General features: G+C 48.8%; 1 protein-coding gene across 2 annotated transcripts in view; it reads left to right on the top strand.

Moving 5' to 3' along the window:
* The window catches only part of XPO7 (exportin 7), a 71,247-nt gene that overhangs the window by 28,289 nt on the left and 17,683 nt on the right, over positions 1 to 25,275 (top strand). For both annotated transcript variants that reach the window (XM_069035481.1, XM_069035480.1), the window contains exons 13-21: positions 6,537 to 6,642; positions 9,077 to 9,212; positions 10,009 to 10,082; positions 16,062 to 16,142; positions 17,833 to 17,896; positions 21,009 to 21,117; positions 22,102 to 22,208; positions 23,494 to 23,582; positions 25,061 to 25,168. In XM_069035481.1, the coding sequence (XP_068891582.1) occupies positions 6,537 to 6,642; positions 9,077 to 9,212; positions 10,009 to 10,082; positions 16,062 to 16,142; positions 17,833 to 17,896; positions 21,009 to 21,117; positions 22,102 to 22,208; positions 23,494 to 23,582; positions 25,061 to 25,168 (874 nt within the window). The remainder of the gene's footprint in view (positions 1 to 6,536; positions 6,643 to 9,076; positions 9,213 to 10,008; positions 10,083 to 16,061; positions 16,143 to 17,832; positions 17,897 to 21,008; positions 21,118 to 22,101; positions 22,209 to 23,493; positions 23,583 to 25,060; positions 25,169 to 25,275) is intronic.

Raw genomic sequence — 25,275 nt, 5'->3', positions numbered from 1 at the left:
GAGGTGGGAATTCCTGAGGGAATTGTGCCTTTGGGAGGTGGGAATTCCCGAGGGAATTGTGCCTTCTGGAGCTGGGAATTCCCAATGAAGTTGTGCTTCCAGGAGCTGGGAATTCCCAAAGGAATCGTGCCTCCTGGAGGTGGGAATTCCCGAGGGAATTGTGCTTCCTGGAGATGGGAATTCCCGAGGAAATTGTGCCTTCTGGAGGTGGGAATTCCCGAGGGAATTGTGCTTCCGGGAGATGGGAATTCCTGAGGGAATTGTGCCTTTGGGAGGTGGGAATTCCCAGTGGAATTGTGCCTCCTGGAGATGGGAATTCCCGAGGGAATTGTGCCTCCTGGAGCTGGGAATTCCTGAGGGAATTGTGCCTTCTGGAACTGGGAATTCCCAAAGGAATCGTGCCCCTGGGAGCTGGGAATTCCTGAGGGAATTGTGCTTCCTGGAGCTGGGAATTCCCGAGGGAATTGTGCTTCCTGGAGATGGGAATTCAGAAGGGAATCGTCCCTTCAGGAGCTGGGAATTCCTGATGGAATCGTGCCTTCTGGAGATGGGAATTCCCAGTGGAATTGTGCCTCCTGGAGGTGGGAATTCCCAGTGGAATTGTGCTTCCTGGAGGTGGGAATTCCCAATGAAATTGGAATTCCCGAGGGAATTGTGCCTCCTGGAGATGGGAATTCCCAATGAAATTGGAATTCCCGATGGAATTGTGCCTCCTGGAGATGGGAATTCCCAGTGGAATTGTGCCTCCTGGAGCTGGGAATTCCCAAGGGGATCGTCCCTTCAGGAGCTGGGAATTCCTGATGGAATTGTGCCTTCTGGAGCTGGGAATTCCCTATGAAATTGTGCCTCCAGGAGCTGGGAATTCCCAGTGGAATTGTGCCTCCTGGAGATGGGAATTCAGAAGGGAATCATGCCTCCAGGAGCTGGGAATTCCCAAGGGAATTGTGCCTTTGGGAGGTGGGAATTCCCAATGGGATCATGCCTCTGGGAGCTGGGAATTCCCAAAGGAATTGTGCCTCTGGGAGCTGGGAATTCCCAATGAAATTGTGCCTTTGGGAGGTGGGAATTCCCAAGGGGATTGTGCCTCCTGGAGCTGGGAATTCCCAATGAAATTGTGCCTCCTGGAGCTGGGAATTCCCGAGGGAATTGTGCTTCCTGGAGATGGGAATTCCCAAGGGGATCGTCCCTTCAGGAGCTGGGAATTCCCAATGGAATTGTGCTTCCTGGAGCTGGGAATTCCCGAGGGAATTGTGCCTCCTGGAGCTGGGAATTCAGAAGGGAATCGTCCCTTCAGGAGCTGGGAATTCCCGAGGGAATTGTGCCTTCTGGAGATGGGAATTCCCAGTGGAATTGTGCCTCCTGGAGCTGGGAATTCAGAAGGGAATCATCCCTTCAGGAGCTGGGAATTCCCAATGAAATTGTGCCTCCTGGAGGTGGGAATTCCCAATGAAATTGTGCTTCCTGGAGGTGGGAATTCCCAATGGAATCGTGCCTTCTGGAGCTGGGAATTCCCAATGAAATTGTGCCCCCTGGAGCTGGGAATTCCTGATGGAAATTGTGCCTTCTGGAGCTGGGAATTCCCAGTGGAATTGTGCCTCCAGGAGCTAGGAATTCCCAAAGGAATTGTGCCTCTGGGAGCTGGGAATTCCTGATGGAATCGTGCTTCCTGGAGAGATGGGAATTCCCAAGGGAATTGTGCTTCCTGGAGCTGGGAATTCCTGAGGGAATTGTGCCTCCTGGAGCTGGGAATTCCCAAAGGAATCGTGCCCCTGGGAGCTGGGAATTCCCAATGAAATTGTGCCCCCTGGAGCTGGGAATTCCTGATGGAAATTGTGCCTTCTGGAGCTGGGAATTCCCAGTGGAATTGTGCCTCCTGGAGCTGGGAATTCCCAAAGGAATCGTGCCTCTGGGAGCTGGGAATTCCCAAAGGAATTGTGCTTCCTGGAGCTGGGAATTCCCAGTGGAATTGTGCCTCCAGGAGCTGGGAATTCAGAAGGGAATCGTCCCTTCAGGAGCTGGGAATTCCCGAGGGAATTGTGCTTCCTGGAGCTGGGAATTCCCAATGAAATTGTGCCTCCAGGAGCTGGGAATTCCCAAAGGAATCGTGCCTCCTGGAGCTGGGAATTCCCGAGGGAATTGTGCTTCCTGGAGATGGGAATTCCCAAAGGAATTGTGCCTCCTGGAGCTGGGAATTCCTGGAAAATCCCCACGGAGGGGAGGGGGAGGGGAGGGATCGCTCACGGTTTCTCCTGGGGGAGGTGACCCTGGGGGGTGGGCGCTGCTCTGGAGATGGGGCTGGATTTATTGGGGGAAAGTGGGTTTATTTGGGGGAAAATGGATTTCTTTTGGGGAAAATGGATTTATTTCGGGGGAAAATGGATTTATTGGGAGGGAAAATGGATTTATTTTAGGGGAAAGTGGATTTATTTGGGGGAAATTGATTTATTTTGGAGTAATTGATTTATTTGGGGGGAAAATGGATTTATTTGGGGAAAGTGGATTTCTTTTGGGGAAAATGGATTTATTTGGGGGGAAAATGGATTTATTTGGGGGAAATTGATTTATTTTGGGGGAGATTGATTTATTTGGGGAACAATGGATTTATTTGGGGGAAAATGGATTTCTTTGGGGGGAAAATGGATTTATTTGGGGGAAGTGGATTTCTTTTGGGGAAAATGGATTTATTTGGGGGAAGATGGATTTGTTTGGGGGAAGTGGAATTTTTGGGGGAAAATGGATTTATTTGGGAGGAAAGTGGATTTATTTGAGGGAAGTGGATCTGTTTTGGGGAAAATGGATTTATTTGGGGGAAATTGATTTATTTTGGGGGAGATTGATTTATTTGGGGGAAAATGGATTTATTTGGGGGGAAAAAGGATTCATTTGGGGGGAAAATGAATTTATTTCATGGGAAAGTGGTTTATTTGGGGGGAAATTGATTTATTTTGGGGGAAAGTCGAATTTTTGGGGGAAGTGGATTTATTTTGGAGAAAATGGATTTATTTTTGGGGAAATGGATTTATTTGGGAGGAAAGTGGAATTTTGGGGGGAAATGGTTTTATTTGGGGGAAGTGGATTTCTTTTGGGGAAAATGGATTTATTTGGAGGAACAATGGATTTATTTGGGGGAAGTGGATTTATTTGGAGGGAAAATGGATTTATTTGGGGAAAGTGGAATTTTGGGGGAGAAATTGATTTATTTGGGGGGAAATGGATTTATTTGGGGGAAGTGGATTTAATGAGGCTCCTCACTAAAACCGGGGCTTTTCTGGGTGGAAAATGGATTTCTTTGGGGGGAAATTGATTTATTTGGGGAACAATGGATTTCTTTGGGAAAAATGGATTTCTTTGAGGAACAATGGATTTCTTTGGGGCTGGATTTCTGCTAAAAGAGGGGCGGGGGCAGGCTCTGAGCGTGTCCCCTGCGTGTCCCAGGGCAGGATGAGGCTCCTCACTGAACCCGGGGCTTTTCTGGGGGGAAATGGATTTATTTGGGGGAAGAATGGATTTATTTGGAGGGAAAATGGATTTATTTGGAGGGAAAATGGATTTATTTGGGGGGAAGTGGATTTATTTGGGGGGAAAATGGATTTATTTGGGGGAAGTGGATTTAATGAGGCTCCTCACTAAAACCGGGGCTTTTCTGGGTGGAAAATGGATTTCTTTGGGGAAAAATGGATTTATTTGGGGAAAAATGGATTTATTTGGGGAAAAATGGATTTCTTTGGGGAAAATGGATTTATTTGGGGAAAATGGATTTCTTTGGGGGGAAAATGGATTTCTTTGGGGAAAATGGATTTCTTTGGGGGAAAATTTCTGCTAAAAGAGGGGCGGTGTCAGGCTCTGGACAGGATGAGGCTCCTCACTAAAACCGGGGCTTTTCTGGGTGGAAAATGGATTTATTTGGGGGGAAATTGATTTATTTGGGGTGAAAATGGGTTTATTTGGGGAACAATGGATTTCTTTGGGGAAAAATGGATTTCTTTGGGGGAAAATTTCTGCTAAAAGAGGGGCGGGGGCAGGCTCTGAGCGTGTCCCCTGCGTGTCCCAGGGCAGGATGAGGCTCCTCACTGAACCCGGGGCTTTTCTGGGGGAAAATGGATTTATTTGGGGGGAACGTGGATTTATTTGGAGGGAAAATGGATTTATTTCATGGGAAAGTGGGTTTATTTTGGGGGAAATTGATTTATTTTGGGGGAAAGTGGATTTATTTGAGGGGAGTGGATTTATTTTGGGGGAAAATGGATTTGTTTGGGGGAGGTGGATTTATTTGGGGGCAAGATGGGTTTATTTGGGGGGAAAATGGATTTATTTGGGGAAAGTGGATTTAATGAGGCTCCTCACTAAAACCGGGACTTTTCTGGGTGGAAAATGGATTTCTTTGGGGAAAAATGGATTTATTTGGGGAAAAATGGATTTCTTTGGGGAAAAATGGATTTCTTTGGGGGAAAATTTCTGCTAAAAGAGGGGCAGTGTCAGGCTCTGGACAGGATGAGGCTCCTCACTAAAACTGGGGCTTTTCTGGGTGGAAAATGGATTTATTTGGGGGGAAATTGATTTATTTGGGGAACAATGGATTTCTTTGGGAAAAATGGATTTCTTTGGGGAAAAATGGATTTATTTCATGGGAAAATGGATTTATTTCATGGGAAAGTGGGTTTATTTTGGGGGAAATTGATTTATTTTGGGGGAAAGTGGATTTATTTGAGGGGAGTGGATTTATTTTGGGGGAAAATGGATTTGTTTGGGGAAAGTGGATTTAATGAGGCTCCTCACTAAAACCGGGGCTTTTCTGGGTGGAAAATGGATTTATTTGGGGAACAATGGATTTCTTTGGGAAAAATGGATTTCTTTGGGGAAAAATGGATTTCTTTGGGGCTGGATTTCTGCTAAAAGAGGGGCGGGGGCAGGCTCTGAGCGTGTCCCCTGCGTGTCCCAGGGCAGGATGAGGCTCCTCACTGAACCCGGGGCTTTTCTGGGGGGAAATGGATTTATTTGGGGGAAGAATGGATTTATTTGGGGAAAAATGGATTTATTTGGAGGGAAAATGGATTTATTTCATGGGAAAGTGGGTTTATTTTGGGGGAAATTGATTTATTTTGGGGGAAAGTGGATTTATTTGAGGGGAGTGGATTTATTTTGGGGGAAAATGGATTTGTTTGGGGGGAAGATGGATTTATTTGGGGGAAAGTGGATTTCTTTTGGGGAAAATGGATTTATTTGGGGGGAAAATGGATTTATTTGGGGGGAAAGTGGAATTTTGGGGGGAAAATGGATTTATTTGGGGGAAAGTGGATTTCTTTGGGGAAAAATGGATTTATTTGGAGGAAAATTTCTGCTAAAAGAGGGGCAGTGTCAGGCTCTGGACAGGATGAGGCTCCTCACTAAAACCGGGGCTTTTCTGGGTGGAAAATGGATTTATTTGGGGGGAAATTGATTTATTTGGGGAACAATGGATTTCTTTGGGAAAAATGGATTTCTTTGGGGAAAAATGGATTTCTTTGGGGAAAAATGGATTTCTTTGGGGCTGGATTTCTGCTAAAAGAGGGGCGGGGGCAGGCTCTGAGCGTGTCCCCTGCGTGTCCCAGGGCAGGATGAGGCTCCTCACTGAACCCGGGGCTTTTCTGGGGGGAAAATGGATTTATTTGGGGGAAGTGGATTTCTTTTGGGGAAAATGGATTTATCTGGGGGGAAAATGGATTTATTTGGGGAAAGTGGATTTAATGAGGCTCCTCACTAAAACCGGGGCTTTTCTGGGTGGAAAATGGATTTCTTTGGGGGAAAAATGGATTTATTTGGGGAAAATGGATTTATTTGGGGAAAATGGATTTCTTTGGGGGGAAAATGGATTTCTTTGGGGAAAATGGATTTCTTTGGGGGGAAATGGATTTCTTTGGGGGAAAATGGATTTATTTGTGGGAAAGTGGATTTCTTTGGGGAAAAATGGATTTATTTGGAGGAAAATTTCTGCTAAAAGAGGGGCGGGGGCAGGCTCTGAGCGTGTCCCCTGCGTGTCCCAGGGCAGGATGAGGCTCCTCACTGAACCCGGGGCTTTTCTGGGGGGAAAATGGATTTATTTGGGGGAAGAGTGGAATTTTTGGGGAAAAGTGGATTTATTTGGAGGAAGAATGGATTTATTTCATGGGAAAGTGGGTTTATTTTGGGGGAAATTGATTTATTTTGGGGGAAAGTGGATTTATTTGAGGGGAGTGGATTTATTTTGGGGGAAAATGGATTTGTTTGGGGGAGGTGGATTTATTTGGGGGCAAGATGGGTTTATTTGGGGAAAGTGGATTTAATGAGGCTCCTCACTAAAACCAGGGCTTTTCTGGGTGGAAAATGGATTTATTTGGGGAAAAATGGATTTATTTGGGGAAAAATGGATTTCTTTGGGGGGAAAATGGATTTCTTTGGGGAAAAATGGATTTCTTTGGGAAAAATGGATTTCTTTGGGGAAAAATGGATTTCTTTGGGGGAAAATTTCTGCTAAAAGAGGGGCGGGGGCAGGCTCTGAGCGTGTCCCCTGCGTGTCCCAGGCCGCCTGACGTGGCTCGTGTACATCATCGGCGCCGTCATCGGCGGCCGCGTGTCCTTCGCCAGCACGGACGAGCAGGACGCCATGGATGGAGAGCTGGTCTGTCGGTAGGGATGCTCCACTCGGGGATATTCCCAAAAAATCCACTCCTGGGAAGCTGGGAAAGCCTCCCTGCCCTTTTCCCACCTCTGCTGTTCCCGTGGGAAACGCGGCTGGAAGGGGACGGGCGCCGGCGCCGGGTGCCGGCATCGATTCCCAAAGGGAGTTTGGGTTGTGGGAGAGAGGGAGGGGGAAAGGGGGGGGGAAAAGGGAATTCTTCGTTAAGGACTGCTTAATTATTGCCTAATTGCTCGTTAAATAGGTGGTGGGGTTTTTTGGGATATGGGAAAAGTCTTTTTCCCGCTTAATAACCCCTAACTGGGTTTTGTCCCGTAATTGGAAAATTCAGATGTTATCCTGTCATGAAGTGGATTTTTGGGATTGAAATCCCCTGGGAATTTGGGTTTCTGACAAAGAATGAGGGGCAAAGAGCCTGGAAAAGGCAATTATTGGCGAATTATTGATTGATTATTCACTAATTGATCACTCAAGGCATGGCGGTTCTTTGCTGGGATGAGGGGAAAAGGCTTTTTCCCGCTTAATAACCCAAAAAAGTGGCTTTTGTCCATAAATACTTGGGAATATTGGGCTTGGAAAATTCAGATTTGATGATGTCATTAACTGGATTTTTGGGATTGAAATCCAGGGGAAGCTTTATTTAATGGATGTGGGAATTTGGAGCTTAAAGCTTTGCTCCCACTGAATGTTTTCTCTTGGAATCTGGGCTAAGAAAAGGAGCTGAGGAAGCTGAGCTGGTGGAAAAAGAATTCCTGAGGGGGAAAATTCTGGGATCCCAAATCAACTTCAGCTATTTTAGAGCCACCATTTATGATAAACATCCATAAAAGTTGATTTCAATTGGATTTTCTCTCCCCTTTTATGCCTGGTGGCACTTCCCAAAGGAACATCTTTTGGAATTGTTGGGGAATATCCGATTGGATTTATCCCAAAATCCCTTCAGCCCCATCCCAGGCGGGATTTTGCAGCTCCCACAAACCCAAAACGCAGCGGGAAAGGCTTTAAAACCAGATTTTTATGGGGGAGAGAGGCACCTGAGAGGAATTTGGGAGATTCCAAAGCACCTGGAATTCAATTCCAGAGCGAATCCAAACCTTGCAGCGCTGTTGGAAGGGCTGGAGGAGCCTTACAACAGCTTTACACCCAGGAGTAACCTTCTGCTCGGGGTTTTGGTACCAAATCTGTCAACTTTTGGCCCAAATTCCCTCCAAAATTAAAGAAAAACCAATCCCACCCCCCTGGGAACAGCAGGGCAATCGCTCCTTGCTCAGTGCCCGTCACCAGCGGGTGTTTTCCCGCTTTTTTCCCACTTTTTTTCCCACTTTTTTTCCTACTTTTTTTCCCACTTTTTCCCATTTTTTTCCCCCTTTTTCCCCACTTTTTTCCCCCGTTCTTTTCCCGCTCTTTTCCCGCTTTTTTCCCACTTCTTTCCCTCTTTTTTCCCACTTGTTTCCCACTTGTTTCCCACATTTTCCCTGCTTTTTTTCCCGCTTTTTTCCTTCTTTTTCCCCACTTTTTCCCCACTTTTTCCCACTTTTTCCCGCTTTTTTCCCCCACTTTTTTCCCACTTTTTCCCGCTTTTTTCCTTCTTTTTCCCCACTTTTCCCCCACTTTTTTCCCGCATTTTCCCCGCTTTTTTCCCACTTCCTTCCCTCTTTTTTCCCACTTGTTTCCCACTTCTTTCCCACATTTTCCCTGCTTTTCTTCCCCACTTTTTCCCCACTTTTTCCCCGCTTTTTCCCCGCTTTTTCCCGCTTTTTTCCTTCTTTTTCCCCACTTTTTTCCCACTTTTTCCCGCTTTTTTCCCTGCTTTTTCCCCACTTTTTTCCCACTTTTTCCCACTTTTTTCCCGCTTTTTTCCCCCACTTTTTTCCCACTTTTCCCCCACTTTTTTCCCCACTTTTCCCCCACTTTTTTCCTGCTTTTTTCCTGCTTCTTTCCCACTTTTCCCCCGCTTCTTTCCCACTTTTTCCTGCTTTTTTCCTTTGTTCCCCCTTTGTTCCCCCTTTGTTCCCCCTTTGTTCCCCCTTTGTTCCCCCTTTTTCCCCCCTTTTTCCCCCATTTTCCCCCCTCTTTTCCCCCTTCTTTCCCCCTTTTTTCCCCCTTTTTTCCCCCTTTTTTCCCCCCTTTTTCCCCCCTTTTTCCCCTGCTTTTTTCCCCCCTTTTTCCCCCCTTTCTTCCCCCTTTTTTCCCCCTCTTTTCCCCCTCTTTTCCCCCTCTTTTCCCCCTCTTTTCCCCCTTTTTTCCCCCTTTTTTCCCCCTTTTTTCCCCCTTTTTTCCCACTTCTTTCCCCCTTTTTTCCCACTTCTTTCCCACTTCTTTCCCACTTTTTTCCCCACTTTTTTCCCCTCTTTTCCCCCCTTTTTTCCCCTCTTCTTTCCCACTTTTTTCCTACTTCTTTTCCCTCTTTCCCCACCTTCCCAGGGTGCTGCAGCTGATGAACCTGACGGATTCCCGGCTGGCCCAGGCTGGCAATGAGAAGCTGGAATTGGCCATGCTGAGCTTCTTCGAGCAATTCCGCAAGATTTATATCGGGGATCAGGTGCAGAAATCTTCCAAGGTAACGGGAATTCCAGGGATCCCACTCTTTTCAAAGCAAAACAAGCAGAATTCACTGATTTCTCCTTGTTTTAGCCCAAAATAAATCCCATTTCCTGTGATTCCTGCATTGATTCCCAAGTTTTGACTTTGCCAACGCTGAGCTGGGTTGGGAATATCGGGATGAGCCAAGGATTGGAGACTTGGATTCAGTTTTTTCCTTGATTTTGTTATTCCTGTGGTCACCTCCAACACCCAGGAGCCCCCCTGAGCTTCTTTCCTGGCTTTAAAATGGGAATAAATCCCAATTCCCTTCATCCCAAGGCTTTTGGAGCTGTGCTGGTGCCTCTTTGGGGATGGAAAATAACCTTTTTCCAATGGAAAAAAACCAGTGGGAATATTGCTCCAGCCTTGGCTTCTCTTCATTCCTGGAGGAGAAATTGAAGTGGGGTCAAATCTCTTCACAGGGATTTGGGAAGTGCTGAGAATTCCAGAGAAATCCCCTCAAATCCCTGGCTGTGTTTGGAGGTGGAGGAGCCCAGTTATGTCCCATTTTCGTGGGAATTTTCCTGGGAATTTTCCTGGGAATTTTCCTGGGAAAACACACGTCCTCCTTTGGTTCAGAGTGCTGCTGCTATGACCAAAAAAAAAAAAGAGCAAAAATTAGCATTAGGATCAACTGAATCACCCCAAACAACAAAAATCCCAAAGCATCCCTTTCTCCCACACAGGCCAAACAGATTTTTTTGGGATCATTCCTGGTTTTCCTGGCAGTTTTAAAATATTTTTTCCATGGTTTTTGTTTTGTTTTTGGGCAGCTGTACCGGAGGCTCTCCGAGGTGCTGGGGCTCAACGATGAGACCATGGTGCTGAGCGTGTTCATTGGGAAGATGTAAGTGTGAGAAATTCCCACAATTCCTGGGATTTCCTGGAGCCAGCACCGGGAAAAACGGCACTCTGAGGGATTGTTCCTAACCTCAAAACCTGGAATTTCAGCCCAAACCCTTGGAATTTCAGCCCAAACCCCCAGAATTTCCACCCAAACCCCTGGAATTTCCACCCAAACCCCTGGAATTTCCACCCAAACCCCTGGAATTTCCACCCAAACCCTTGGAATTATAGCCCAAACCCCTGGAATTTCAGCCCAAACCCCTGGAATTTCAGCCCAAACCCCCAGAATTTCAGCCCAAACCCCTGGAATTTCAGCCCAAACCCCTGGAATTTCCACCCAAACCCCAGGAATTTCAGCCCAAACCCTTGGAATTTCAACCCCAAGCCCTGGAATTTCAGCCCAAACCCCAGGAATTTCCACCCAAACCCTTGGAATTTCAGCCCAAACCCCTGGAATTTCCACCCAAACCCCTGGAATTTCCACCCAAACCCTTGGAATTTCAGCCCAAACCCCTGGAATTTCCGCCCAAACCCCAGGAATTTCAGCCCAAACCCTTGGAATTTCAGCCCAGACCCTTGGAATTTCAGCCCAAACCCCTGGAATTTCAGCCCAAACCCTTGGAATTTCAGCCCAAACCCTTGGAATTTCCGCCCAAACCCCTGGAATTTCAGCCCAAACCCTTGGAATTTCAGCCCAAACCCCTGGAATTTCCACCCAAACCCCTGGAATTTCCACCCAAACCCTTGGAATGTCAGCCCAAACGCCTGGAATTTCAGCCCAAACCCCCAGAATTTCAGCCCAAACCCCTGGAATTTCAGCCCAAACCCCTGGAATTTCCACCCAAACCCCAGGAATTTCAGCCCAAACCCTTGGAATTTCAACCCCAAGCCCTGGAATTTCAGCCCAAACCCCAGGAATTTCCACCCAAACCCTTGGAATTTCAGCCCAAACCCCTGGAATTTCCACCCAAACCCCTGGAATTTCCACCCAAACCCTTGGAATTTCAGCCCAAACCCCTGGAATTTCCGCCCAAACCCCAGGAATTTCAGCCCAAACCCTTGGAATTTCAGCCCAGACCCTTGGAATTTCAGCCCAAACCCCTGGAATTTCAGCCCAAACCCTTGGAATGTCAGCCCAAACCCTTGGAATTTCCGCCCAAACCCCTGGAATTTCAGCCCAAACCCTTGGAATTTCAGCCCAAACCCCTGGAATTTCCACCCAAACCCCTGGAATTTCCACCCAAACCCTTGGAATGTCAGCCCAAACGCCTGGAATTTCAGCCCAAACCCCTGGAATTTCAGCCCAAACCCTTGGAATTTCAACCCCAAGCCCTGGAATTTCAGCCCAAACCCCAGGAATTTCAGCCCAAACCCTTGGAATTCCAGCCCAAACCCTTGGAATTCCAGCCCAAACCCTTGGAATTTCAGCCCAAACCCCAGGAATTTCAGCCCAAACCCTTGGAATTCCAGCCCAAACCCCTGGAATTTCAGCCCAAACCCCTGGAATTTCAGCCCAAACCCTTGGAATTTCAGCCCAAACCCTTGGAATTTCAGACCAGACCCCTGGAATTTCAGCCCAAACCCCAGGAATTTCAGCCCAAACCCTTGGAATTTCAGACCAGACCCCTGGAATTTCAGCCCAAACCCCAGGAATTTCAGCCCAAACCCTTGGAATTTCAGCCCAAACCCTTGGAATGTCAGCCCAAACCCTTGGAATTTCAGCCCAAACCCCTGGAATTCCAGCCCAAACCCTTGGAATGTCAGCCCAAACCCCAGGAATTTCAGCCCAGGCCCCTGGAATTCCAGCCCAAACCCCTGGAATTCCAGCCCAAACCCTTGGAATTTCAGCCCAGACCCCTGGAATTTCAGCCCAAACCCTTGGAATTTCAGCCCAAACCCTTGGAATTTCAGCCCAAACCCTTGGAATTTCAACCCCAAGCCCTGGAATTTCAGCCCAAACCCTTGGAATTTCAGCCCAAACCCCTGGAATTTCAGCCCAAACCCTTGGAATTTCAGCCCAAACCCCTGGAATTTCAGCCCAAACCCCTGGAATTTCAGCCCAAATTCTTGGAATTTCAGCCCAAACCCCCGGAATTTCAGCCCAAACGCCTGGAATTTCAGCCCAAACCCTTGGAATTTCAGCCCAAACCCTTGGAATTTCAGCCCAAACCCCTGGAATTTCAGCCCAGACCCCTGGAATTTCAGCCCAGACCCTTGGAATTTCAGCCCAAACCCCTGGAATTTCAGCCCAAACCCTTGGAATTTCAGCCCAAACCCCAGGAATTTCAGCCCAGACCCCTGGAATTTCAGCCCAGACCCTTGGAATTTCAGCTTTTGCTCAGGGTTTTTGGGATTCTCTCGGAGTTAAGGATGGAATTTTCCAGCGTGGACACGCCCCAAGCAGCCACATTCCAGGGGGATGGAATCCTTTCCCAGGGATCCCGAGGCCATTCCCAGCACACATTCCCTGTCCCTTGGCACCTCTGGCACTGTGGGAAGGGGGCCCAGGGCTCCTTCCCAGCTTTTCCTTGGAAAAATCCCCGAGTGCTGCAAATCCAACACCCGACTCGGCCTCTTCTCCACATCCAACCTGGAATTTGATCCATTTTTTATCCATTTTTTTATCCATTTGATCCATTTTTATCCATTTTTTAATCCATTTTTTTGATCCATTTGATCCATTTTTTTATCCATTTTTTAATCAATTTTTAAATGCATTTTTTATCCATTTTTATCCATTTGATCCATTTTTTAATCCATTTGATCCATTTTTTAATCCATTTTTTGATCCATTTTTAATCCATTTTTTTATCCATTTTTGCTCCATTTTTTTATCCATTTTTAATCCATTTTGATCCATTTTTGCTCCATTTTGATCCATTTTTGTTCCATTTTTAATCCATTTTTAATCCATTTTGATCCATTTTTGCTCCATTTTGCTCCATTTTTGCTCCATTTTTATCCATTTTTGCTCCATTTTTGCTCCATTTTGATCCATTTTGATCCATTTTTGCTCCATTTTTTATCCATTTTTGCTCCATTTTGCTCAATTTTTGTTCCATTTTGCTCCATTTTTTATCCATTTTTAATCCATTTTTTATCCATTTTTGCTCCATTTTGCTCCATTTTTAATCCATTTTTTAATCCATTTTTAATCCATTTTTGCTCCATTTTTGCTCCATTTTGCTCCATTTTTAATCAATTTTTAATCCATTTTTAATCCATTTTTGCTCCATTTTTGATCCATTTTTGCTCCATTTTGCTCCATTTTGCTCCATTTGCTCCATTTTGCTCCATTTTGCTCCATTTTGCTCCATTTTTTATCCATTTTTGCTCCATTTGCTCCATTTTTTCTCCCTTTTTTATCCATTTTGCTCCATTTTTGCTCCATTTTGCTCCATTTTGCTCCATTTTGCTCCATTTTGCTCCATTTTGCTCCATTTTTGCTCCATTTTGCTCCATTTTTTATCCATTTTTGCTCCATTTTTTATCCATTTTGCTCCGTTTGCTCCATTTTGCTCCATTTTGTTCCATTTTTTATCCATTTTGCTCCATTTGCTCCATTTTTGCTCCATTTTGCTCCATTTTGCTCCATTTTTTATCCATTTTTGCTCCATTTTTTATCCATTTTTGCTCCCTTTTTTATCCATTTTGCTCCATTTTTGCTCCATTTTTTATCCATTTTGCTCCATTTTGCTCCATTTTGCTCCATTTTTGCTCTATTTTGCTCCATTTTGCTCCATTTTTGCTCCATTTTGCTCCATTTTTAATCCATTTTTAATCCATTTTTTAATCCATTTTTAATCCATTTTTGCTCCATTTTGCTCCATTTTTGCTCAATTTTTTATCCATTTTTGCTCCATTTTGCTCCATTTTTATCCATTTTTAATCCTTTTTTATCCATTTTTTATCCATTTTTATCCATTTTTTATCCATTTTGCTCCATTTTTTATCCATTTTTGCTCCATTTTTTATCCATTTTTGCTCCATTTTGCTCCATTTTTGCTCCATTTTGCTCCATTTTGTTCCATTTTTTATCCATTTTGCTCCATTTGCTCCATTTTTGCTCCATTTTGCTCCATTTTGCTCCATTTTTTATCCATTTTTGCTCCCTTTTTTATCCATTTTGCTCCATTTTTGCTCCATTTTTTATCCATTTTGCTCCATTTTGCTCCATTTTGCTCCATTTTTGCTCCATTTTGCTCCATTTTGCTCCATTTTTGCTCCATTTTGCTCCATTTTTGCTCCATTTTTTCTCCATTTTTGCTCCATTTGCTCCATTTTTTCTCCCTTTTTTATCCATTTTTATCCATTTTGCTCCATTTTTTATCCATTTTTTATCCATTTTTTATCCATTTTTGCTCCATTTTGCTCCATTTTGCTCCATTTTGCTCCATTTTTGCTCCATTTTGCTCCATTTTGCTCCGTTTGCTCCGTTCCTTGCAGCCTCTGCAGCCCCTGGATCCAGCCCCGAGCCGGGCCCAGCCCGAGGCTCCCCCGGCCCTTCTCTGCCATCGCTGCCGTTCTCCCCCCGAGCTTTGCTCATCCCGCTTTTCCCAGCTCATTCCCGAGGCCAGCGATGGCTCTGCCGGGAGCAGCAGGGGCTGAGCAAGCCCAGAGAATTCCAAAGGCAATTCCAGAGAATTCCAAAGGCAGTCCCACAGAATTCCAAAGGCAATCCCAGAGAATTCCAAAGGCAATTCCAAAGGCAATCCTACAGAATTCCAAGGGCAATCCCAGAGAATTCCAAGAGCAATCCCACACAATTCCAAGGGCAATTCCAAAGGCAATCCCACAGAATTCCAGAGGCAATCCCACACAATCCCAAAGGCAATCCCAGAGAATTCCAAGGGCAATCCCACACAATCCCAAGGGCAATCCCACACAATTCCAAGGGCAATCCCAGAGAATTCCAAAGGCAATCCCACACAATTCCAAGAGCAATCCCACACAATTCCAAAGGCAATCCCAGAGAATTCCAAAGCCAATCCCACACAATCCCAAAGGCAATCCCAAGGGCAATCCCAAACAATCCCAAAGGCAATCCCAAAAGCAATCCCACAGAATTCCAAAGCCAATCCCACACAATCCCAAGGGCGATCCCACAGCAGGATCCTTTTCTGGCCCACCCAATGTGGGCTCAGTGATTTTCTGCCCCTCAATGCTCTCGGTGCTGTCTGGGGATGGAAAACCGGAAAAATCCGCCCCAAATCCCGGGGGAATCCCGGCAAATCCCACTGATCCCACTGATCCCTGATCCCACTGGTCCCTGATCCCACTGATCCCTGATCCCACTGATCCCTCTGATCCCGCTGATCCCTGATCCCACTGATCCCACTGATCCCACTGATCCCTGATCCCTCTGATCGCTGATCCCGCTGATTCCGCTGATCCCTGATCCCTCTGATCCCACTGATCCCTGATCCCACTGATCCCACTGATCCCTGATCCCTGATCCCGCTGATCCCTCTGATCCCTGATCCCACTGATCCCTCTGATCCCTGATCCCACTGATCCCACTGATCCCCGATCCCACTGATCCCCGATCCCTCTGATCCCTGATCCCGCTGATCCCTCTGATCCCACTGATCCCTGATCCCACTGATCCCACTGATCCCTGATCCCTCTGATCCCGCTGATCCCACTGATCCCCGATCCCACTGATCCCCGATCCCACTGATCCCTGATCCCTGATCCCGCTGATCCCTCTGATCCCGCTGATCCCTGATCCCACTGATCCCTGATCCCTGATCCCACTGATCCCTGATCCCACTGATCCCTCTGATCCCACTGATCCCTGATCCCACTGATCCCACTGATCCCTCTGATCCCACTGATCCCTCTGATCCCACTGATCCCTGATCCCGCTGATCCCTGATCCCACTGATCCCTCTGATCCCCCTGATCCCTGATCCCTCTGATCCCTCTGATCCCTCTGATCCCACTGATCCCTGATCCCTCCCTCTGTGCTCTCCCACAGCATCACCAACCTCAAGTACTGGGGCCGCTGCGAGCCCATCACCTCCAAGACGCTGCAGCTGCTCAACGACCTCTCCATTGGATATCCTTTTGGGAAGAGCTCCTGGATCCCCTGGGATCCCCTGGGATCCCCTGGGAGAAGGGCAGAGCGAGGCACAAGTTCTGCTGCACCAGCAGCTGGCGCAGATTCCTGCTTTTCCCCGGGATTTTTGGGAATGAGGAGGGCGAGCTGAGGCTCCAGGCCTCATCCAGTGGGTGGCTGGAGTGGGGATTTTTTAACGGTGGATCCAAATTCCTTTGGAGTTGAGCAGATCCCAGTCTGTCTCCTGACATTCCAGAAAATCCAAAACTTCCAGAATAATCCAGAAGTTCCAAAAATTCCAGAACTTCCAGACCCCGGGTTTTTTTCACTGGCACAAATCCCCTTCTTCCAGCCTGGCCCTGGAAGTGTTTTTCCAGGATTTGAGGCCTCATCCAGTGGGTGGCTGGAGTGGGGATTTTTTAATGGTGGATCCAAATTCCTTTGGAGTTGAGCAGATCCCAGTCTGTCTCCTGACATTCCAGAAAATCCAAAACTTCCAGAATAATCCAGAAGTTCCAAAAATTCCAGAACTTCCAGACCCCGGGTTTTTTTCACTGGGGATCTCCCCAAGCTGGGATTTGCACAATTTGGGTTATCCTTGGAAAAACCAGAAGAGAATTCCCAATTTATTGAATCATCCAGGCACAATCCCCTTCTTCCAGCCTCCCTCTGGAAGTGTTTTTCCAGGAATTCCAGGATTTGAGGCCTCATCCAGTGGGTGGCTGGAGTGGAGATTTTTTACTGGTGGATCCGAATTCCTTTGGAGTTGAGCAGATCCCAGTCTGTCTCCTGGTTTTCCTGATGTTCCAGAAATTCCAGAATAATCCAGAAGTCCCAAAAAATTCCAGAACTTCCATACCTTGGGTTTTTTTCACTGGGGGTCTCCCCAAGCTGGGATTTGCACAATTTGGGTTATCCTCGAAAAAACCAAAGAGAATCCCAAATTTCTTGAGCAATCCAGGCACAATCCCTTTCCTCCACCCTGGCCCTGGAAGTGTTTTTCCAGGAATTCCAGGATTTGAGGCCTCATCCAGTGGATGGCTGGAGTGTGGATTTTCTAATTGTGGATCAGAATTCCTTTGGAGTTGAGCAGATCCCAGTCTGTCTCCTGATGTTCCAGAAATTCCAAAACTTCCAGAATAATCCAGAAGTCCCAAAAATTCCAGAACTTCCAGACCCTGGGCTTTTTTCACTGGGGGTCTCCCCAAGCTGGGATTTGCACAATTTGGGTTATCCTTGGAAAAACCAGAAGAGAATTCCCAATTTATTGAATCATCCAGGCACATCCTCTTCTTCCAGCCTCCCTCTGGAAGTGTTTTTCCAGGAATTCCAGGATTTGAGGCCTCATCCAGTGGATGGCTGGAGTGTGGATTTTTTAATTGTAGATCAGAATTCCTTTGGAGTTGAGCATCCACAGGCAGATCCCAGTCTGTCTCCTGGTTTTCCAGAAGTCCCAGAAATCCCAGAATTTCCAGACCCCATTTTTTTCCAGAAATTCCAGAAGTTCTGCCCCAGTTTTTCCCCCGGTGCTCACTGGGGGTCTCCCCAAGGTCAGCTTGGGTCATCCTCAAAAAAAACCAAAGAGAATCCCAAACTTCTCGAGCAATCCAGGCACAATCCCTTTCCTCCAGCCTGCCTCTGGAAGTGTTTTTCCAGGAATTCCAGGGTTTCTTCCTTAACCCCCCTGCACCTACAGCAGTGTCAGGAAGCTGGTGAAGCTCAGCGCCGTGCAGTTCATGCTGAACAATCACACCGTGAGCGCTCCCCTCCCCTCCCTGCCTCATTCCCAACCCTTCCAGCTGGGAGAATTCCACACCCTTTGGAAGTGGATCCGGCTCCCTGTGCTTCCGTGGTGCTGGAGGAGCCTCTGGAAAATGGGATTTTTGTGAAAGTTTGGGGGTTTTTTGGTTGAAACTCTTGGGTTTGGAGGGGCTGGGATTTGGTGGCACTTCCCATTCCCTTCCTGCCTCATTCCCAACCCTTCCAGCATCCCCAGCTGGGAGAATTCCACACCCTTTGGAAGTTGGTCCAGCTCCCTGTGCTTCTGTGGTGCTGGAGGAAAATGGGATTTGGGATTTTTGTTAAAATTTTGGGGGTTTTGGTTGAAACTCTTGGGTTTGGAGGGGCTGGGATTTGGTGGCGCTTCCCATTCCCTTCCTGCTTCATTCCCAACCCTTCCAGCTGGGAGAATTCCACACCTGGATACCCTTTGGAAGTTGATCCAGCTCTCTGTGCTTCTATGCTGCTGGAGGAGCCTCTGGAAAATGGGATAAATGGGATTTGGGATTTTTGTGAAAGTTTGGGGGTTTTGGTTGAAACTCTTGGGTTTGGAGGAGCTGGGATTTGGTGGCACTCCCCTCCCCTCCCTGCCTCATTCCCAACCCTTCCAGCTGGGAGAATTCCACACCTGGATACCCTTTGGAAGTTGATCCGGCTCCCTGTGCTTCCGTGGTGCTGGAGGAGCCTCTGGAAAATGGGATTTTTGTGAAAGTTTGGGGGTTTTTGGTTAAAGCTCTTGGGTTTGGAGGGGCTGGGATTTGGTGGCGCTTCCCATTCCCTTCCTGCTTCATTCCCAACCCTTCCAGCTGGGAGAATTCCACACCTGGATACCCTTTGGAAGTGGAGCTGGCTCCCTGTGCTTCTGTGGTGCTGGAGGAGCCTCTGGAAAATGGGATTTTTGTTAAAAGTTTGGGGGGTTTTTGGTTGAAACTCTTGGGTTTGGAGGGGCTGGGATTTGGTGGCGCTTCCCATTCCCTTCCTGCTTCATTCCCAACCCTTCCAGCTGGGAGAATTCCATACCTGGATACCCTTTGGAAGTGGAGCTGGCTCCCTGTGCTTCTGTGCTGCTGGAGGAGCCTCTGGAAAATGGGATTTGGCATTTTTGTTAAAATTTTGGGGGTTTTGGTTGAAACTCTTGGGTTTGGAGGAGCTGGGATTTGGTGGCGCTTCCCATTCCCTTCCTGCTTCATTCCCAAATCCCCAGCAGGGAGAATTCCACACCCTTTGGAAGTTGATCCAGCTCCCTGTGCTTCTGTGATGCTGGAGGAAAATGGGATTTGGGATTTTTGTGAAAGTTTGGGGGTTTTTGGTTAAAACTCTTGGGTTTGGAGGGGCTGGGATTTGGTGGCGCTTCCCATTCCCTTCCTGCTTCATTCCCAACCCTTCCAGCTGGGAGAATTCCACACCTGGATACCCTTTGGAAGTTGATCCGGCTCCCTGTGCTTCTGTGGTGCTGGAAGAGCCTCTGGAAAATGGGATTTGGGATTTTTGTTAAAATTTTGGGGGTTTTGGTTGAAACTCTTGGGTTTGGAGGGGCTGGGATTTGGTGGCAATTCCCATTCCCTTCCTGCCTCATTCCCAAATCCCCAGCAGGGAGAATTCCACACCTTTGGAAGTTGATCTGGCTCCCTGTGCTTCCATGGTGCTGGAGGAGCCTCAGGAAAATGGGATTTTTGTGAAAGTTTGGGGGGTTTTTGGTTGAAACTCTTGGGTTTGGAGGGGCTGGGATTTGGTGGTGCTCCCCTTCCCTCCCTGCTTCATTCCCAAATCCCCAGCAGGGAGAATTCCACACCTTTGGAAGTTGATCCGGCTCCCTGTGCTTCTGTGGTGCTGGAGGAAAATGGGATTTGGGATTTTTGTTAAAATTTTGGGGGTTTTGGTTGAAACTCTTGGGTTTGGAGGGGCTGGGATTTGGTGGCGCTTCCCATTCCCTTCCTGCTTCATTCCCAACCCTTCCAGCATCCCCAGCTGGGAGAATTCCACACCCTTTGGAAGTGGAGCTGGCTCCCTGTGCTTCTGTGGTGCTGGAGGAGCCTCTGGAAAATGGGATTTTTGTGAAAGTTTGGGGGGTTTTTGGTTAGAACTCTTGAGTTTGGAGGGGCTGGGATTTGGTGGTGCTCCTCTTCCCTTCCTGCTTCATTCCCAAATCCCCAGCTGGGAGAATTCCACACCTTTGGAAGTTGATCCAGCTCTCTGTGCTTCTGTGCTGCTGGAGGAGCCTCTGGAAAATGGGATTTTTGTGAAAGTTTGGGGGGTTTTTGGTTGAAACTTTTGGGTTTGGAGGGGCTGGGATTTGGTGGCACTTCCCATTCCCAAAGGATCCATGTGGGATCTGCTCTCCACTAAATCCAGATTCATCCCTGGAAATTTCCCAGGCCAGGCTGGATGGGGCTTGGAGCAGCCTGGGATAGTGGAAAGATGGGATTGCAGATCCCTTCCCACCCAAACCATTCCAGGATTTCCATTCCAGGACGTTCCCAGCACTGGAGCCCTCGGGCTCCCAGCAGCACTTCCAGAGGGTTTGCATTCCCTGCTGGAATGAGGGATGCATCCCTGGAATTAGGGGATGTTTCCAGGCATTCCCACATCGTGGCCCCAAAGCTGAGTTCACTCCGGGATTCCATTTTTCCATGGAGAAGAACCGGGAATGAGCCTGAGGGATTCCCATCCCTAAAGGAGCAGATTCCTGCTCTGCTCCAGAGGCACAACCGGGAATTCCAGAGGGAGGGAGAACAGCGGGATTTGCAGCTCCTGTTGCCCTCTGGTGGCTCCGGGAATGCTGCAGGTGCCCATTCCACAACCCTGGAACCACTTGGGAATTGGCATCCCCAGGAACCAGCTCAGGGTGCTGCTTCCCGGAATTTTACAGCTTGGAAAAGCCCTTTAGGATCAGCCACCATTACCTGCGTCCCCAAATGCCACATCCACACATTTTCCCAACATTTCCAAGGAAAACAACTCCCCGCTGCCCAGGCCACCCCATACCAATCCTTCACCACCTTTTCCATGAGGGAATTTTTCCTGCATCCAGCCTGGAGTGATGGGAGGCCTTTCCCTCCTCACCCCATCCCGTTTTTCCTTTTCCAGAGCGAGCACTTTTCCTTCCTGGGAATCAACAATCAATCCAACCTGACGGACATGAGGTGTCGGACCACGTTCTACACGGCCCTGGGACGGCTGCTCATGGTGGATTTAGGTATTTTCCTGGGAATTCCGGCACAATTCCAGCCTTTCAGAGCTGGATCCTGATGTTTAGGGAGCTGTAGCTTCACCAAGAAGGGATTTGGGATGGGAAAAGCCAAATGGGAGAAGGAAAAGGATTTGGGAATTGGGGTTGATGCTGAGAACATCCCGGCGAAATTGGGGATCAATTTTCCCATCCCATCAAGTTTGGGATCAATTTTCCCATCCCACCAAGTTTGGGATCAATCCCCAGGAAAACGGGCATTTTCTGCAGGAACAGGGCCATTCCCAGTGTAAGGGCCACCATTCCCATGCCCATTCCCATTCCCATGCCCACGTCATTCCCATACCCATTCCCATGCCCACCCCATGCCCATTCCCATGCCCATGCCCAGTCCCATTCCCATACCCACCCCATTCCCATGCCCATTCCCACTGCCATACCCACCCCATGCCCACCCCATGCCCATGCTCCATTCCCATTTCCATGCCCATCCCCATACCCACCCCATTCCCACCCCATCCCCACGCCCACCCCATGCCCATGCTCCATTCCGATGCCCATGCCCATTCCTATTCCCATTCCCATACCTACCCCATGCCCACCTCATTCCCATGCCCATTCCCATGCCCATGGCCCATTCCCATACCCACCCCATTCCCATGCCCCATTCCCATGCCCACGTCATTCCCATACCCATTCCCATGCCCATTCCCATTCCCATGCCCCATTCCCATGCCCCATTCCCATACCCACCCCATGCCCCATTCCCATGCCCCATTCCCATGCCTATTCCCATTCCCATGCCCATTCCCATTCCCATGCCCCATTCCCATGCCCCATTCCCATATCCACCCCATGCCCATTCCCCATTCCCCATTCCCATGCCCATTCCCATTGCCATACCCACCCCATGCCCATGCTCCATTCCCATCCCCATTCCCGCCCCATTCCCATTCCCACCCCATGCCCACGCCGTGCCCGCTGTGCCCGCAGGTGAGGATGAGGACCAGTACGAGCAGTTCATGCTGCCGCTCACCGCTGCCTTCGAGACGGTGGCGCAGATGTTCAGCACCAACTCCTTCAACGAGCAGGAGGCCAAGGTGAGCCTGGCCCCGCCCCGGCCACGCCCTGGCCCCACCCACGGCCACGCCCCGGCCCCAGCCCCACCCCTGGCCACGCCCGGCCACGCCCACGCCCACGCCCCAGCCCCACCCCTGCCACGCCCCGGCCCCACCCATGGACCCACCCCACCCATGGCCACGCCCCAGCCCCACCCACAGCCACGCCCCGGCCCCACCCACAGCCACACCCTGGCCCCACCCACGGCCACACCCTGGCCCCACCCATGGCCACGCCCCAGCCCCACCCACAGCCACGCCCCGGCCCCACCCACAGCCACACCCCGGCCCCACCCACGGCCACACCCTGGCCCCACCCATGGCCACGCCCCAGCCCCACCCACGGCCACGCCCCGGCCCCACCCACAGCCACACCCCGGCCCCACCCACGGCCACACCCTGGCCCCACCCATGGCCACGCCCCAGCCCCACCCACGGCCACGCCCTGGCCCCACCCACGGCCACGCCCTGGCCCCACCCACGGCCACGCCCTGGCCCCACCCACAGTCACGCCCTGGCCCCACCCCTGGCCACGCCCGGCCCCACCCATGGCCACGCCCCGGCCCCACCCACGGACCCGCCCTGGTCCCACCCACGGTCACGCCCCGGCCCCACCCACGGCCACGCCCCGACCACACACACCCCCCCCCCCCCCCCCCCCCCCCCGGCTCGGCCACGCCCCTGGCCCCACCCCCGGGGTGGGGGGGGGAGGGGGAGGGGATGCCGATTGTTGTGGGGTTTTATTGGATTTAATTGGATTTTTATTGTATTGGATTTGATTGATTTGGTTTTATTTTATTGGATTTGATTTTTATTGTTTTTATTGTATTTGATGTTATTATTTTTATTTTAGTGGATTTGATTTTTATGATTTTGTTTTATTGTATTTTACTTTTTTATTTTTATTTTATTGCATTTGATTTTATTGTATATTTTATTTTATTTTATTCCATTCTATTATACTCTACTCTGCTCTACTCTATTCTTTTTATTCTATTCTATTGTATTCTATTCTATTCTATTCTATTCTATTCTATTTTATTTTATTTTATTCTACTTTATTCTACTCTATTCTATTCTATTCTGTTCTGTTCTACTTTATTCTATTCTTTTTTATTCTATTTTATTCTATTTTATTTTTTTTATTCCTTTCTATTTCTATTTCTATTTCTATTTCTATTTCTATTTCTATTTCTATTTCTATTTTGTTCCATTCTCTTCCCTTTCCCTGTTCCCCTGCTGATGTTTAACCCTTTGGTGCCCCCAGAGAACCCTGGTGGGGCTGGTGCGGGACCTGCGGGGCATCGCCTTCGCCTTCAACGCCAAGACCAGCTTCATGATGCTCTTCGAGTGGATGTATCCTTGCATTCCTGAACATTCCTGAACATTCCCAGCCATTCCTGACCATTCCCAACCATTCCCGACAATTCCCAACCATTCCCAACCATTCCCAACCATTCCCAACCATTCCCAACAATTCCCGACCATTCCCAAACATTCCCGACCATTCCCAACCATTCCCGGCCATTCCCGACCATTCCCAACCGTTCCCAACCATTCCCGACCATTCCCCACCATTCCTGAACATTCCTGAACATTCCCGACCATTCCCGACCATTCCCGACCATTCCCAACCGTTCCCGACCATTCCCGACCATTCCCGACCATTCCCATCCATTCCCGACCATTCCCGACCATTCCCGACCATTCCCATCCATTCCCGACCATTCCCAAGCATTCCCGACCATTCCCGACCATTCCCAACCATTCCCGAACATTCCCAACCATTCCCAGCCATTCCCGACCATTCCCAACCATTCCCAACCATTCCCAGCCATTCCCAGCCATTCCCAACCATTCCCGACCGTTCCCGACCATTCCCAAACACTCCCGACCATTCCCAACCATTCCTGAACATTCCCAACCATTCCCAACCATTCCCGACCATTCCCAGGCATTTCCGACCATTCCCAACCATTCCCGACAATTCCCAACCATTCCCAACCATTCCCAACCATTCCCAACCATTCCAAATCATTCCCAACCATTCCCAGCCATTTCTGAACACTCCCGACCATTCCAACCATTCCCGACCATTCCCAACCATTCCCGAACATTCCCGAACATTCCCAACCATTCCCGACCATTCCCGACCATTCCCGACCATTCCCAACCATTCCCGACCATTCCCAATGCCCTGAGCCTCCCATCCCATTTCCCCTGGGAATTCCCTGCCCGGGGCTCCCCCTTTGTTTCCGGAGTCCTTTTCCCGAGCCCTGGAGCAGCTCGGGCTCGCTCTGCTCCCGACTTATCCCAAAAAGCTGCTCCCCCAGGAATTGCTGGGGTTTTTCCAGGCCTGACCTGGAAAACACCAAGCTTTTCATGGATGCATGGCAGAGTTTTGCATGGATACATCCCAGCAGCTCCCAGAGCGTTTCCTCTCGCTGCCTGGAGCGCTGGGATCCGCGTCCTTTTCCCGAGGAATCCGTGTCCTTTTGCTGAGAACACGGAGACATTCCAACCTCTCCGTGCCTGCTGAAGGTCAGGCACTGGCAGATCCTCAGGGTTTCCCTCTCCTTCCAAAAAAAAACCTTCCTGACTTCTGGTTTGCCTTAAAAAATTGGGAATTTTTGTCTTTGGTCCTTCAAGGATTTCATCCTGATTTTTTTTTTTTGCTTTGTTCTGGGATAAAACAACAACAATTCGAGGAGAGCAGATCCCAGCGTCCTTATCCGAGCCTGTTGATGAACCTGCTTTGCAGTGCTCACGGAAAATTCCTTTTCCAGGGAATTTTTGGCCTTGAAAAGCTGGGAATTCCTTAGCTTTCCCTGCAGTTACCCCTCCTACATGCCCATCCTGCAGCGAGCCATCGAGCTCTGGTACCACGACCCAGCCTGCACCACCCCTGTCCTCAAACTCATGGCTGAGCTGGTCCATAACAGGTAGGAACACCCCCAAAAATCCGGGATTTCCTGGAATTGTTCAGCTTGGAAGGGATTTAAAGCTGATTCCTCCCCTCTGGGTGTGTGGTTGTTGCCTCGTGTGTGGC

Source organism: Aphelocoma coerulescens, chromosome 22 (genome assembly GCF_041296385.1).
Source record: "Aphelocoma coerulescens isolate FSJ_1873_10779 chromosome 22, UR_Acoe_1.0, whole genome shotgun sequence".
NCBI classification, from domain to species: Eukaryota; Metazoa; Chordata; class Aves; order Passeriformes; family Corvidae; genus Aphelocoma; species Aphelocoma coerulescens.
The sequence above is the reverse complement of the archived record's forward strand: the minus strand, read 5'-3'. Positions and strand labels throughout refer to the sequence as shown.